The following is a 16983-nucleotide window of genomic DNA, read 5'->3' as shown; positions in this document are numbered from 1 at the left end:
AATGTTTAAGAGGTTTTAAATAAACAGTAGCACAGCATCTTTCTTTGGTGCTATTAAAACCACCACAACAAACCTGGATGTACCTCTTTTATTATGTACTAATGAATCGCACTTTAAATCGCGAATCGCAATTTTGATCAGAAAAATCGCAATTAGATTTTTTCTCCGAATCGTGCAGCCCTAATAATAAGCTTCAGTTTGATAGGATGCCTATCTGCCACCTCTCTGCACCTTATCGTCTGAGGATGGAGTGCATTTACATTTTTCATGTGTTTCCTTTCAAAATGAAGCTCATTTTGTTCAGTTTACAAATATTTGGTCATATTTACTTAAAGTTAATTAATTAGAAACGTATAGAAAATTATAAAAACTTGTACAAACAATTTTCTGATAACTGACTCAAACCAGATTTTAGGGCCATTATCACCTGCTTGAACCTCATTGGCTAGATCAGTTTCAGTGCAATTCTCACCTGGCAGGGGCATGTGGAATGCTGCAATCTCATTGGCTAGTTTGAATCCAGACCCAGGGTTAAATAGAGACACTAGGGTCAGTTCAGATCATCCTTGGAAACAGGTAACTGTTATCTTCTGGACAACCTGGTTTGTTTTAGACCAAATCACAGATTTTTCTTCTAGAAAACGAATTTTTCATCTGAAAAATTGAAATGGATTCTGAAGGGTGAGTAATTTATAACATTAGTTGTGTTAAGCTGCCTTTTTTGTTTGTTAAAAGACTTAAAGAGGTAGTTCACATTTGAGAAATGTTTGTAACTGTTTGTGGACCCACATACTCTTTTTTTCTTTTAAAATCTAAAGCTTTTTTATCTGTTTCCTATCAAAATGAAGCTCATTATGTTCAGTTTACAAAGATTTAATCACATTAACTTACTTTTAATTAATTTAAAACTATTCAAACATATTTTTCTGAGATAAATCAGTTTTTCAGGGCCTAACATTTAAACTAGCAAAATAAGATGGCTGCATTCCCCTCACCCCAGCTAAGGTGTGGCCTTCCACTGGCATTGGCTAGAACTATGCAACTTATTTATATTAATTAAAAATAAGTAAATGTGATCAAATCTTTGTAAAATGAACATAATGAGCTTCAGTTTGAAACGGTTTCCATTCACCACATTCACTTCCATAGAAAGAATAAAGAATATTATGGAAGTAAATGATTACAAACATTTCTTAAAACATCTTTCTTCATCAAAACAAACAAATAAATTTATAGAGGTTTGTAATGAGAGTGAGTAAATGATGATTCAAAATATCTAACTACATAATGGATCTTGTTTTTAGAAATTTAAATATTGGACTAGAAACAAGACAAAAATACTACTAGTGAAATAACCTTTATTTTTTTGTACATACAGAAAGTACCACAGCAGGATTTACTTCCTCTGCCCGATCTGCAGGAAGGCTCCGCGCACTCTTCCTGGGCATCTCAGGACGGTGTGCATGCAGGGAAGGACTGAGGAGGACATCCAAGCCACTGTACTCCAGGCTAAGAAGGAAATGGCAGAGTTCTCCCACAACGGGCGCTTTTGGGACTACCATAGGATTCTGGAGATTTTTGGAGCGGCTAATCCTCTGGCCAGGTAGTTTATTGAATTAAGTTGAAACTGGAATTTGGTTTATTTTCAGATATTTATATAAGATAACAAGACAAAAATACTAAGTAAGACATTCATTTTTTGCAGTGTTCTTTCTACTGTTGCAGTACAATACCCAATATTCCATCAAATGTGTGTGTATTCACTGTTTTTCTTTTCTTAGCTTGTTAGAGGAAATGAAGAAGAAGGGCTTGGTGGTGAGGAACATACCTCCTATCCTTCATACCCCAGCTTCATTTACTCACAGCACCACGAGAGATGCTGAGAGAGAGCCACCAGCTATTGAACCAGAAGAACCAGAGCCAGCGTCTGATGAGAACTCTGAGGAGTACTATCAGAGGTAAAGTTTCACTACATTTCAGTTTCACACAGAAATAGCAGATGTAGAGGTTGGATATGATTACTCTTGAAGCTATACACAATCATTTGACCACCTGGTTTATTTGATTTTGCAGCAATGGGCCACGGTGGACCAATGATGTCCGGGTGGAGATGGTAAAAAAAGGCCTCTTCAAAAAGCACTCCATCAAACACCACCTTCTTGATGGATTTTACCACTATTTACGCGTGGACTTGGGCAACCGTAAATGCAAACAAGAGGTAATTTTAAAAGAAAAGATACATGTTAATGTCATACACACACACAGAGAAAAATAAATAAATACATTTGAAGAAAACATAGGTTAAACTTTATTTTAAGGTGTCATTGTTACTGTGTAATTATAAATTTAAGTTAGCCTGTCTTACATTGAGCTCTGCGGATTTTAATGTGTAATGTATAATTACAGGTGGAAAATGTATCTCGGTTCATGTACTTCATGAACTCAGAGGAGCCGAGCCTGTTGTTTGTTCAGGATGTGGAGAAGGTGCGAGAGTACTTTAACATACTCAGCCAGACCCAACTCTCCAAACAGACAGTGCTCAATTATTGGAAAAGTCTCAAGAGGTCAGTACTGTGTAAATGTAACAAACACATAATGTAACTGTGAACTGATAATTATCAGATATGCTGTCTTCTGGCTATAACAATCATTTCTTTCTCTCTTTAAGGTTCATGAAGTACATACTAACTTCAACTAGCCTTCGCAGCAAGGACAAAAGTCTCTACACTGATTGTAGAGACTTTATCGATCGTCTGGATGGCATACGCGCTCGTATGTCTAAGAAGTTGAATGCGGTGGCTCGGTTGATGGGACACACCCCAGAGACAGCCAAGAAGCAGTACAACCTGAGAACTCCGGCAGACCCATTCCTGGCGCTACGTGTCATTGAGGACATTGTTGGAAAAGCACGGTAAGCCATATAAAATCTATATATACTATATAATTTGTAATGTTGCTACTCAAAGCAGTCATTCATTGGCTTAATTGTTTATTCATTGATCTTGCAGACCTGGATCCAGTGCAGAGGGTGGGTGCAGAGAGCAGAGGATGGATGAAACGACAGCATTCGACATGCTTGTCCAGTCTTGCCCTGTGACTCTGGACGGGTCACCTCCTAAAAAGGCAAAACGACATCAGCTGTGTGGCGAGCACGAGCGGCACTGCTATGACCGCTGGCGTAGTGAGCAGCTCAAGCTACGTGAATCTAGTGCTCTTGGTAAGCATCAATATACACGTTTTGTATCAAAAATTGTGTCACCACAATAGCTAATGCTCCTCGTGATTTGTCTTTATAGAACACTTTGGTCGGCATCAGCCGTCTGAGACTGGAATAGAGGCCTGGATCCGGAAGCAGGGGTGGACTTCCAACCTTCCAAAGGCTACCTTAATACTGAGGCAGTGGGAGGCACGACCGAAATGAAGAATTTCCCCAGACATTTAATTATTTTCATTTTCAATAAAACACAACTGCTCTTAACCTGTTGTTTAATTACATTTTTTTCTTGTTTTGGTAGTCTACCATTACAAATGCAGCATTATGTAATAAAAAGGGTGATTTTTAGAGTATATTTTTTATTTTATTTTTCTATTTTTAAAGTATATTTGGATAGCCAAATCTATGTTATATTAATGCAAAACAAAACTCAAGTGAAAGGCCTTTGCAACATAACAAAAAAACGAGCATTACTTTGATACACACATTTAAAGCTTAGCTTTAAATAAACAATTAAATTATTAAACAAGCTTGTATGATCTTCAATTGTACAATCACACACCCATTACATGCCGAAAAAACATTGACTTTGACAAAATCATTGACTTCTGTTTTTTTTTTATATATTTGCAACACAACCAGTATACAGTTCAAGTCTTAGGCCCCAAACCAGCTTCATTGTTTTAGCAGTGTTTTAATTTAAGAAAATTTATTAGGCAGAAAATAGGAGGGTCAAAGTTGATATCAGGAAAAGTGATCCCACACGGTCAACACACCACAACCCGTCCATGCCCGGGGATGAAGCACCTCGACTATGTATTTCAACTCTCTTTTCTCTTTTGTGTTGTAATGTAACCTTTGATTAAACTTGTTAATAAAAGGCAATTGCCCTTAACCGATTGTTTATTTTATTTCTGTTCATTTATTCGTAGTCTACCATTACAAATACAGCATTCTGCGATAAAAAGGGTAATTTGTAGGCAAACAGATATTTCTAAAGTATATTTGGATAGAAAAATCATTGTTATATGAATGCAGAACAAAACTCCCCGTGAAAGGCCTTTGCAACTCCTTTAAAATAAAACAACCTCCACCAACTTAATATCTCACTTACTCACTTAAACACACACACAATGGAAATGCTAATTACAAACATCTCCCCACTCCCTTCATGGTCTTTTTGGATTCTAGATCCACATTGCATTTCTGGACATGCATAGGTTTGCTGGCCCTGTTTGTTTATCCACACACAAATGCTAACCTGAATACATATAAACAAACCAAATAACTTTAAAGGGGAGATTTAATGCTATTTCATGCATTCTGACTTATTTACACAGTTTAAGAGTTGTAGTCCTCATGCTAAACATAAGCAAAGTGTCAAAAAAGCAGTTGAGCTTGTAACAGAGTATTTCTGAGCCAAACTCACGCCTCCTTTTTCCTACAAGTTTCGGAAAGTTTTTTTCAAATGGGAATATCCGTTACGACTGATTGACCCCATATTCCTTTTATGGGCCTTTACCCCCAGAAAAGCACGCCTGCCCTGCACGATCCCATTTAGAGAGATCCCATTTAGGAGTCACAACCACAGGCGTAAGTAATTCAAAATCTCACGTGTTTTGTTTGCAATCACGCATACGTGCATGTAATGTAAACAACACCGACAACAGCACTTTGTACTGCATTTACACCTTTTAAAATGGGCAAATGCAGTTAAAAACTGGATTATGTTGCTTTTTTATTAAAATAGCGGATAAACAAGCAAGGATTAATTACCTGATAGAGACGTCCTGGTGTAATCGTTGCTGCTATTGTTCCTGTTCGTCCATTACTGACTAAGTATCCGATTCTGGATCATATTTAATATAAGGCTGGTTATTTAAAAAAAAACAATTTTTAAAGTTTGATTTCTATCTATGTCGGCTGTAAATCCAAAAGCAGACATCCTGCAAGAGTAAATTCAATTGTCACACACATTGATACTTGAGCAAGTGTCACGGAGTGACAAATACAGGCGAAACAAAAGTTGGCGGAAATAGTTCCGCCCGGACCGATTTTCACAAACACCATGCCGGTTCCAGCTGACTCCGGGCAAACAAATCAAGGTTAATACCTAACAGTTGAGCGAAATGAATGGAGCGATTGGTGATTGGCTATCACAAGAAGAGGAGGCCCATAAATATTGCAATGATATGTTCAGAAGTATAAAGTTTATTCCGCTTGGAAGTTTGTCTGGGTGAAGCTGTTTGGTGTGTGCTGGGAGTTTGGTGGCAGCGCTGGTGTGAAGAAGGGGGCGATTTGATGTGGATTACAGGCTGGGTGAAGAACTGTGGATATTGTGCTGGACTCAACTTGGAGATAAGTGAGAAACTATATATGCTGCAGTGTCATGTGTATTTTAAAATAGGGTCTGAGGCACTCAGGAGAATAAAGATTAAAAAGCCTTTATTAATACATGGCTAAGTAGAATAAAAACATGCCTACGCGTTTCAGCCAACAAGGCATTCGTCAGGGCTTGAAGTGTTTGACAAACAGCTCACTTCCTAGTTAAGACCAGTAATCAATAACAGCTGTTAAAGGGAAATTCCGCCTTGAAATGATCCTAGGGTTAATAACAAACGTGTACCGAGTTCGACCGTTCACTGGAGTTTGTTTTCATGCTAGTCTAACGTGACCAGTGTTATTGCTAAACGCAAATTAGCATGTTATGGTAGCCTTCGGGGCATCAGTGCATTAAAAACGAAATCGCTATGTCTATACTACTAATAATGCTCAAAATAACCCCACACTTACACTGTAGCACAATGAGGGTCTCTATATGTAAACCGAAGCATCGAGAACCCCGCAAGTGCACAGGCAGTTCACCAAAAAGAAACATTCACCGCTCACGCCCGGACCACACATCCACGCGGGCGCCATCCCGGGAAAACCGAACTCTCGCGTGAAAGCACAACACCTGTTCAGGGCAACAACGTTTCGCGCGAGAGTTTGGTTTTCCCGGGGTGGCGCCCGCGTGGGTGTGTGGTCCGGACGTGAGCGGTGGATGTTTCTTTTTGGTAAACTGCCTGTACACTTGCAAAGTTCTCAATGCTTCGGTTTACATATAGAGACCCTCATTGTGCTACAGTGTAAGTGTGGGGTTATTTTGAGCATTATTAGTAGTATAGACATAGCGATTTCGTTTTTAATGCACTGATGCCCCGAAGGCTACCATAACATGCTAATTTGCGTTTAGCAATAACACTGGTCACGTTAGACTAGCATGAAAACAAACTCCAGTGAACGGTCGAACTCGGTACACGTTTGTTATTAACCCTAGGATCATTTCAAGGCGGAATTTCCCTTTAAGGTAACAGATAGGAAGTCACATGATTCAACGAGTGTCATGTGTATTGAAGGAATGGGAGATGTCGAACGGATGTGACGAGTAAATCTAAAGAGAGGAAGTGGAGTTTGAGGATCAAAACGTCTGTTGTGAGGTACTGTGTAAAGGGAGACACCGTGTGTTCTATCAGAACCCCTTCGGTGATGTACTGCTTTCCTTATCTCTGTCCAACCACTGTCTGAGTTCTTTGTAGCATTAAATGATATTTATCACCCAGTCTCTTTCAGTCACTGTAAGCGTGGGAGTAGTGGAAGAGAAGGAGGAGTTTTCAGATTGCGACACCTACGCCTTTACGTGCTGTTCTTCTGCCCCCCGTCGCCTACTCGTCCAGGTCTCCGAACCCAGGTTGAAGCTGTGATACTGACCTTAGTCACTGTGAGTGTGAAGAATGCGGTGGGTGCTTTTTATTGAAGTGAGTATACGTGGAGAATTGCTGTGCTGTCCTCAATGTTGTCAGTATCCATAGTCTAGGTTGAGGAAAGAGCCCTGTGTATGAGGAGTCGAGTGGTGGCATCGGACGGCCATTTCTTACCTGTGTACGATCAAAGGACTGGTTTCATCCTCCTACGCCTGTGTAAAGAGGTGTCGTATGTTCTGCTACATAAATAGTGGAGTTGATAAACGTGAGTGAAGTGTGTGTTCTTTGCTACCAGCCATAGGTCCCGAGCCAAGGGCTTGTATCGATGTGGGACTGCCTTCACTGACTGTTGGAAAGTGTCTGGGAGCCCTCCATAAGTCTGATTGTAAGCGAAACGTTATGATTGGATGATATCCACCCTCGTCTCCTTCACCTATTTGTGCTTTGAACAGCCAAAGTCCAGTGTGCCACCAGCCTGTCGTAAGTAAAGCTTACCTGAATACTCACCTGTAGGTAAGTTCATCCACAGAAAACACACTCACTGAAGTTTTACCCAAGGCTTATGGTTCATCCACTGATCCTTCTGCATACAAAGTCATAGACAAAGTACAATCTATGACTGAATCAGCAAGTTAAACAGCAAATTAAATTTATTTCTATAAAAGCTCAACATTTTACAATTTTATACTAAAAAGCATATTTTGGAATGTTTCTTACCTTCTGTATGCTCCATGGCCAACAAAGCCTCCACATTTTCGGGTTGCTGGGATATCTGATGCCAGACACAGCAGGGCTGCTCTGTAAACCTGATATCCTATAAAAGAGCTGTTTTCCAAAATTATGCCACTCCAGAGTTCTTCGAGCTCATCAACAAGTGGGTCTAAGAATGCATTTATGTTTAGTGATGTCTTTTAACAAGATCTTCCAAAGACTGCCCAACACTGTTGTAACAGTAAGGTTGTATCGGATAGACAAACTCCTTTCCACTGGAAGTTTTTTTACCTTTCTTAGCAATGCAGAACCACACTTCCTCCTTTGTTCAGAGTTTTTCTGTGGGTGTTTGGAGAATGGGATATAAATACAAGATTTACACACATCCGTACCATCCTTTTTCACTTCATAGGTTTCAGATTGCATGTATATTACCATAATTTTGTACAATATGTGGTTTGTCCAAAATGTATCATGGACAATACCTGCCCATTTCCTTAATGAGAATAAAGTCTTTGGAACATTACTTGCTCCTTATTAGGTGTAGTTTAGACACTTCTGGGTGTTTACAAATTATTTTACTTGTCAGCTAAGTCTAAGAAGGTAGAACAGAAATTAGCTGAGCATATTCACACCTATATTAAAAACAGATCTAGCTGGCTTCACCACAAGGACCCTGTTTTAGACTTCCTCTTACAAGTTACAGCTTGTGCAAACAGAAAATGTCATGTAAGACACACACATTAGAATAGAGAAGAAGCAATCCATAACATATATTTCATTGAAGATGTAAAGATATAAATTTCCATTACACTTGTTTGTCATGACAAGATTACCATAAATTTCATCAGCAAGTCTTCTTGTTTATCAAAAGACTGGTCACTTCCATACCTGTTGGAAAAAAACAATAAAACAATTACAGGAAATTCTTGTGGTTTCAATTAAAATACCAACAGGAACAATTAGCTTTTACCATTAAAACCACTACACTGTAGTGTGTTTTTGGCCATATTCCATTAGAACCAATAAAACTAATAAAACCATTACAATTTTCTTTAATGGTTTTATTGTTTTTTCAGCAAGGATGTTCCACATCATCTTGCGTGATCAGATTTGCAAGATCCTCTGCAAGAAGTTCAACTTCATCCTCTTCAGCCACATACTCATCCTATGCAAATATAAATTGCACATTAACAACTCATACTGGAACAACCACATTTACATTAAATCTACATTAACTCCTCTTAGCACTTTAAATGACAGCTCATGCTCAGCATATGAATGTGCATAGTTAAGAGCTATTAGCTATATGTGCTAATATGTGCTAATCTGTAGTATGTTTTAATGTGTGACAGGTCCACACACACACTGTTTGCAGCTACTTAACTAGTTGACATATATAGAAATTTGTTGCAAAGAAAAAGAGTTGTACATGATTGCTCAAGTATAGTGAAACTGAAATGTTATGCACAAAATACATGTAGGCCTATATTTCATAAAATATGTTGTAAATGTTCGTTAGGAAAAAATAAATCAATGGTCTCAAAACCACAGATCTAACAAAGCTACTTTTTTAATTTTAGCTTGATTTCGCTAAAAGTTAGGTTTCTGTAAGCTTCTATTTTTATCGTGACACATGATATGGCCACTCATGTTCGGCCCATGCAATCCTAATGAAGTGGAGTAGAAATAGCTACATAAATTATTTATTCATATGTGGCTATTACCTAGTGTATGCATCTACAAAACTGTTGACACAAAATACAAATGTAAACCTTAATCATGGATAAAATTCCAAAAACCTATTCACATAGTGCAGGGGTGGGGAACCCTGGTCCTGGACCCATACGGCAAAAAAATATATATTTTTTGGCCAAAATATATTTTAAATATATTGTAAATATATTTTAGAAACGGTGAAGCTTTTTATAAATATATTTTTGAACTTGAAAATATATTTATATTCAACTTTTATATCTCAAAATATATTTTAAAATGTATTTCAGGGGTACGAAAATATATTTATATTCAACTTTAATATCTCAAAACATATTTTAAAATGCATTTCAGTGGTAAGAAAATATATTTCTAACCTTACAAAAGCCATACAATTAGGTAAATGCAAATTTAGATGTAAGAGCCTACTAAATTTGTACTAACCACTTAAAATATGTTAGAATTACATTGATAAATAAAAAAATAAAAAAAATGTGACAACAGCAAAGGTTTAGTAAGAATTAGGAAAAATTGCAGCTTTATTAATCCCTCAATACCTATGCAGTGTACATCTGATTTTGACATTAATAACAACAATACACTATATTTAAGGTTGGTAATTTAGTGGACATGCTCTGTACATTACTTTTTGCTATTAAATATTCAATAAAGTATGTCATCCTAAAATTATGAAGACACCAAGTAAAGGAAATAAATAAGCATAACAAAGTACAATTACAAAGTTCAAAATCTTTAATGTAAATTGCTTTACAATCCCACTGGAAATATATATTACATTGTACAAAATAACAAACTACTGCTGTACTGGATACATAGCTTTTTCATATGAATTCATCATCACAGTTAAAAAAGATATACAAATTACAGAAAACACAAACTGACACAAATTTCTCTTGGCTTCATCCGACACCTCATTTAAGGAATTCACAGTGGTTAATATTTATACAAATGTAATCCACTTGTAGTTTCTCAGTGTGAATGATCATGCATTTGCATTTGATATCAGAAGCAGGAATGGCTGTAAGATGGCCGAGATGTTTTGAGACTGGTTCAAAGTACCTTGGATTTGAGGCACAGAGACTGTGCTTTGCTCGTTCATAAAACCTTCCAATGGCATAACACATCTCCTCATTTTCATTTTGGCAAATCACAAAACTTTTAATACTGAAAAAGTTTTGATCGTCATCATTCAACATAACAGTGAAGGAGTTGCGTTTAAACACACAACTGTAATCTTCTGAGTGAATCACTTCACCATTTGCAACAATCCTTTGAAAGTACTTGACCCTGGCTCTTTGAACCCCATAACGACTCAATGCTATATAGTCATCTCTGCCAAGTATTCGTACTTTAGGGCGATCAAGTGCAGTTATATCACATGTGCGAGTCACATGTTTTAACTGTTTTGGTCTTGTCAGAATTTCAAAGATATCTTTGCATTCATTGGAGGCATCTTGCATAGTAGTCTGACCATAAAATGGTAAAGCCTTTTGTAACCAAAAGGTTTTGACAATTTGTAGTGCAACCCCTTGAGTGCTTTTGATCATGTCCAGAAGTTTTGCATTATAGGACTCAAATACAAAGGCAGAATGAGCCCACAAAGGCCCCCAATTAACTACACTTCTTGGTAAATGGAGGCAAAGATGGACATTATAAGACATATTGGTTTCTCCATAGTAAACCTCCATGTCTTTCACAAAATCTGTTAGAAGTGATTCAGATTCAGTAATCTGCTCTCTGGTTATATTTTCACCTAACAGAAGTGATACACCCTTAACTAATTTGGACCAGTGATTTAGCAATGGTTCTGGCAAGATACCTTTTAGAACAGGTAAGCTGTAATAAAAGAGCCACATGTACCACTCATGGGCTTTCCAGAATTTCCTCAATGTGACTGACCTTGGGACACGAGGTACATTGCATGGTGGTTTGATCTTTAAGAGCAACTCATCAATCAAGTGTCGAGACCTACCTATATACCAGTGCTTTTCATGGTTTTCACTGTTTAACCACAGCCCTGTTACGGTTCTTGCAACACCCAAAAGTACTGAATGCATGTAGTCTGGGACACACCCTTCAATGACATCAAAACTGGGAAGTCGACACAAAACACTAGGTCCTTTAACACCAAAAGCAGGCTGACCTGACTCTAGTGCATTTTCTACAAATTCATTGGTTTGTTCCTGATTGCGGAGGTCAAGGTTTTGATGAAAAGGATATACACGAGTGGATCCTCTACCCTTTTCAACCAATTTACCTTTGTGAAGGCAATATGAGCAGCCATATTCACCATTAAACTGTTTGATGTTTTGTAATAAAGGTCTGGCAACAGAATCACTGACCAGAACTAGGGGGATGACTTTTGTATTGATAAAAACTCCTTTTTCTTTTTCCCAGTTGAAGCCACTGTCCTCTAGCTTAACACATTCATCTACAAAAGGTTTTAAGAATGTTGTCATATGAGGCTTCTCATCCCCAAACCACAGTCCACAAAGGAGTACATTATCCTGTCTCATTTTCACGGGCAACTCATTAATTGTGCATAAAAGGGGCCAAATACTACAGGGGGACTTTTTAAAAACAGGCACACCATCACAGCTAAATGTCAAGGTAAGTGTTTGAAGGGGCTTGTCTGAAGCACTTATAGCATTCTGATACAAAAGTCCATCAGTAATATCACTGAAAGATGTTGACGATTCTGTTTGCTTTTGTACTATGCTGTCTATAATTCCTGGCATTTCTAAAAGTTTTTTTATTTGATCTTCCAGTGAGAGGTATATAAAAAAATTGGTTAACCTATTGGCTTTATCATGGGTAATGTTGCATTGAACACAATGAACATGGTCCAATTCAGCTGACATTATATTAGTGCATCCCGGTGCCACCAATTGCTATTGCCCGGTGCTAGCGATTGGCATGAGTACCCAAGTCCTCAAATGTTACATCAACAATCAATCACGAAAACAATGTTTGTCTGGGTTTAAATTTTTGGTATGACTGGTTAGGGTTACAGGCACGTAAAGACAGGGGTTGTGTTTGACTTCATGCTGCGCAGACCTGTGCAGTTCTGCGAGAGTAAAAGCACACAGATAAGTATGCTATCAAAGTGCTGGAGAGAGTGAGCGAGTGGAGTCCGGTTCTTCAAAGCAACTGTAAACTTCCCTCACCACAACGTAAGGCCCGCCTCTCCCCTTAATCTATTGGACAATGGAAAGACTCGAATGACGTCGGGCGCTTCTCCGCTCTCAGCGCTACCTCAAAAGCGCGTGCTGCGACTGGCGGCAAAAACCGCAAGGCGCTCTGCACGCATAAACAGCGCGCAAACGCTCCCTGCCCATAGAATATCATTCAAAAAAGGCGCCTGCAACTGCCATAAATGCTTTTGGTGTGATTGGCCCCCTAGAGTGCGTTGACACTAACCTTGATATTTAAAACAGATCAATAAGGTGGTTATTTGTATTAATTGTAGCACACAATAGTAACCTTTTTATTTACTGTACTATTTACCTAATTATTCACCAATGAATCATCTATTAAACTTTAAAAAGCATACCTTTTGACCTTCCTCGAGAACATCCTCAAGCTCTTCAGCTGCCTTAATTCTGGAAAAAATTTATAAAATAAACAATTATGTGACATCACATTAAGGAAAATTAACCACAAAACAACTAGCCTAGTTAGGTTGTAATTGTTTGTTTGCAGGTTACACACATTACGTTATTAAACAACATACACCATTCGTTGTATACTATGTAGTCATAAAAAATAAGTATTAATGTAACTATGAATGTTATAACGACTTGTAAAACAGCACACTGCAATTTAAAATATAGCTGCACCAATGTCATTTGGTTATATGTATATATTCTTGAAAGAACAAAAACATAACAAAAACATAAGTCAACCAACAGCTTTTTAACTGCTAATATTATAGACATGCAATCAATCAAATAATTTAACCTATTGCCATCAGTACTAGTTGAGTGTAACTTACTGTTATAAATCTATTTTTTATTATACGTTATTTGCTATACATGCCCACATGAAAATATACTGTAGTATGATTTAGTATAGTAAACGGTGGTAAAACGTGTATCAACTAATATTCAAAATTAATAATACTAGACTACTCCTGGGGACTATCCTTTTAAATCGCACTGAGAGAACACGTAACTTACATTTTCCTCACATGTACTGACAGACAGAGCGAACTAAAGCGCTTGTTGAGTCATAAACATTAGGCCAGTAATGTAGCTAGCTAACGACGGAGCATACCATAAATACATACATACACATATCCTTGAAACTCACCTCGATATGTTTATTCAAATGTAATGTTAAATTAACGCTGATATTTAGAATGGTTTAGCTGACACCTTCCTCCTTGACTAAAAACTGAGGTCGCAAGTTTGGCCGTGTATGACTTCATACTGCACTGCATAGACTGATCACGGTATGACATCAAAGTACCACGAGAGCGAAAACTAGCATACGCAGCAGGTTGCTCTCGCGAGATCTTAATGTCATGCGCTGCTCGGTATGCGCAGCGGGTAGTCGCACACACCCAGTTTCCCTTGCATGATTTGAAGTGACTAAATAGTATTGTCCATTAAGCGATTGCGATAACAGAAAGAAATGTAACGTCTTTAGAAATTAAAGTCGATGAAAACGTGCTTAATAAAGTATAATTATTGGGAAAAATACTCTCGTTACACCTATGAATGAAGCTGTTAAAGATAACACTAATGTTATCCACTCACCTTTTTTTCTGTGCCCATCTTCTTTGGGTTCTTGCAGGAATTGTTTCTTCAGGATGAGTTAGATAACGTTTATACGAAATCCTATGTGGAGGCTCGCTCATTTTGGTCGTGAATCTCGCGTGTTCACGTCAAAATGAATCATATCTTATCTGTGGAATGAAGGTAAAACGGAGGATTAATTGTGAAACACAAATGGTAAACATTGAAAATAAAAAAATATTGTTACTTTTAGAAAAAAAACTATGCTTACCAAGCAATTTTTGAGGGAAGTCAAAAAGTGCGTCGTCTCCTTACTAGATTCGCGGGCAACAATGTATGCGCATGCGCATTGTGCAACGCCTTAGGGATTTTAAAAAATGTAATTACATTTTAAAAATATAAATTATGTGCCTAGTATTATCAAGAATCATACAAATGTAAGGTTGTGTAGTTACCGTTAAAAAAAATTTTAATTTAAGAACGCATTTCATGACGTCATAACTTTTTTTAAACAACCGTTGTTTGAAGCGCGAATTCTGACTGAACCGAAGATTAAATGGGTGGAAGATGGGAAATTCTCAATTCTGCCCACAGAACATATCAGAGAATTTGATGAAGCTAAGTATGCCATGCATTTGGAGGAAAAGGACGTATATTTGGTGGAATGGCGCCAAGGCAAGGAGCCTAAAGGCGGGTGGCCGGTCTATGAGGCTTCCATTATTAAGATAGCAGGTGTGTGTTTTCATTATTCTGTTAACCCTCTGGGGTCTAAGGGGTTTTTAGGGCCCTGGGGAAGTTTTGACATGCACTGACATTTGTGCTTTTTTCAGTTGCTTAAACACATATTAATGGCAAAAGTCTCATAACACTGCGTTCAGCACAAACTGGGCTACAATATCATATAATCAACATGTATGTACATGTTTGTATTTTTGAGAGAAAAATGTTTATGCGTGGTTTTTGAAAAAGCTAAAATTTTAAGTCACTGATATAAGTCCACAAAACTAATTCTAAACATGTTTCCCCAAGACTTTTCAAAACAGGATCTAGTAGTCTAGAGTTTTTTCTTCAAAATGATGTGAAAATCATTCGGCCTACTCGTTCACATAAAGCAAGATATTGATTTACAATTTCTAAGACACTTTTGCTTGGGAAAGGCTGTATGCGGGGAGGCGGGAAAGCTCCTGAATAATCAGTGATTGACAGCTGAGAGACAAAAGGGTTGCATAATGAGCCACATGAGCCTTGTGGGGATGTTCAACAGGAATGTAACTTTCTCTGTAGTAAAACCATGATGGTTTACTTTTTAATTTAAATGTAAATACACACACAATATATATATATATATATATATATATATATATATATATATATATATATATATATATATATATATATATATATATATATTAGGGCTGTCAATAGATTAAAAAAATTAATCTAGATTAATCGCATGATTTCATGAGTTAACTGCGATTAATCGCAAATTAATCGCACATTTTTATCCATTCTAAATTTACCCTAATTTAACACTTTTCAGGTTTTTAATATTCTAATCATATATACATATATAGATGCTTTATGCAAATGTATGTTAACAACAGCCTGTTTACATTTTAACAAAATCACCAGCCATTGTTTTGTATATGAATTTTCCTTTCAGAAGATTTTTCTTTCTCCATTTTTGTTTGCTGCTGCATCATTTGTGACCTGTGCTGGCAAGTTGAGTCGGAATTAGCAAATTAAAAAAAAAAATAGTTGTTCATATTTTGACATTCTCTATTAAAACATAGAACAATGCATGATTTGTTGAAATATAACAAAATATGACAGAACCACACGTGCTTGAAGCCGAAAGAGTCAAACCACCACAAAAACTTTCACATCCATACACCACATCACCACATCAACACCTCAAAATCACCGGCAAAACCAACAGATTTAGCACACACAAAGCAAAAACATCATCAATGCATGCTCAACTTTTTTTCCTTTTGTTTGATTGACATTGAGACAGACTGCTTAAAATCTAAGTGATCTAATATAATGTTACACATCAGATAGTTTTACCCAACAGTTAACCAAACATTTACTTAAAACATAACAGATTATAGAGCCTACCTGCGTGAATTCTTATCAAAACAGATATTTGTAAAACTGTAATTTTGTGAAGATGTCTATATATCCGGGTCGCGCACTCGCGCGTCTGTGTGCACGCGCTTCAGATATCAGTCAGTCAGCGTGAGGGGATCGCTTTTGAGTCTTGTCGCTCTTAATAACTCTTTAACATTAATCAGGTACCGAACTTTATCTCTCTTAATGACTATTTTAACATCAAGCAAGTCCTGCAGTCTATTTTCTAAGTCATGCACAAAAGCGAAACCAAAATGAATTGAGACGCATTTTGTATTAGATTAAGCATTAGGAGGACGGTAACGTTACACCTCTCAAACGTATAAATAAAGATCATATCAGATGTCCAACGAGCATTTAGAGCATTGGATTTGGTAGACGATTTGCTTAATGTTCTTATTTCTATGAAAACCTTTTACTCATTTAGAGAGAGTCACGTCTGCGTCTCTGTTCATTCAACTATGGGCTGGACCAAGGGTCAAACAGAAATTGCGCTTTGCGTTAATCTCCGTTAATAAAATTAGTGGCGTTAAAATGAATTTGCGTTAACGCGTTATTAACGCGTTAATTTTGACAGCCCTAATATATATATATATATATTACATTAATTTCACATGTAGGCTATAAGTTACCTTTTAAAAGCCATATAGCCTAATCAAAGTGAACACGGGGTTTGTGTGCAGCAAAAAGCTCAAAAGAACAACTG

At 37.3% G+C, this 16983-nt stretch overlaps 1 protein-coding gene and 1 long non-coding RNA gene across 2 annotated transcripts; one reads left to right on the top strand and one right to left on the bottom strand.

Moving 5' to 3' along the window:
* The first annotated feature begins 228 nt into the window (after positions 1 to 228).
* On the top strand, positions 229 to 3832 carry LOC129445853 (uncharacterized). The gene is made up of 7 exons (XM_073873879.1): positions 229 to 1603; positions 1782 to 1958; positions 2074 to 2218; positions 2407 to 2564; positions 2669 to 2911; positions 3009 to 3217; positions 3297 to 3832. The coding sequence occupies exons 1-7, from the start codon at positions 1464 to 1466 to the stop codon at positions 3419 to 3421; spliced, it is 1197 nt and encodes a 398-aa protein (XP_073729980.1). The 5' UTR covers positions 229 to 1463; the 3' UTR covers positions 3422 to 3832.
* An 8929-nt stretch (positions 3833 to 12761) lies between these two features.
* On the bottom strand, positions 12762 to 14505 carry LOC141369001 (uncharacterized). Its single transcript, XR_012372450.1, has 3 exons — positions 14416 to 14505; positions 14166 to 14314; positions 12762 to 13007 (listed from the first exon to the last, which is right to left on the bottom strand). It is a non-coding gene; the product is annotated as an uncharacterized lncRNA (long non-coding RNA).
* Between the last annotated feature and the right edge of the window lie 2478 nt (positions 14506 to 16983).

Source organism: Misgurnus anguillicaudatus, chromosome 12, assembly GCF_027580225.2.
Source record: "Misgurnus anguillicaudatus chromosome 12, ASM2758022v2, whole genome shotgun sequence".
Taxonomy (NCBI): Eukaryota; Metazoa; Chordata; class Actinopteri; order Cypriniformes; family Cobitidae; genus Misgurnus; species Misgurnus anguillicaudatus.
This window is presented reverse-complemented; position numbering and strand designations above follow the sequence as displayed.

What these genes read in the sequence shown, in the direction of transcription:
- LOC129445853 (XM_073873879.1), top strand. Translation starts at nt 1,464, where the DNA reads ATGCAGGGAAGGACTGAGGAGGACATCCAAGCCACTGTACTCCAGGCT. An exon ending in ACCGTAAATGCAAACAAGAG is followed by an intron (nt 2,219 to 2,406) that starts GTAATTTTAAAA and finishes GTATAATTACAG; the next exon opens with GTGGAAAATGTATCTCGGTT. An exon ending in GACATTGTTGGAAAAGCACG is followed by an intron (nt 2,912 to 3,008) that starts GTAAGCCATATA and finishes TTGATCTTGCAG; the next exon opens with ACCTGGATCCAGTGCAGAGG.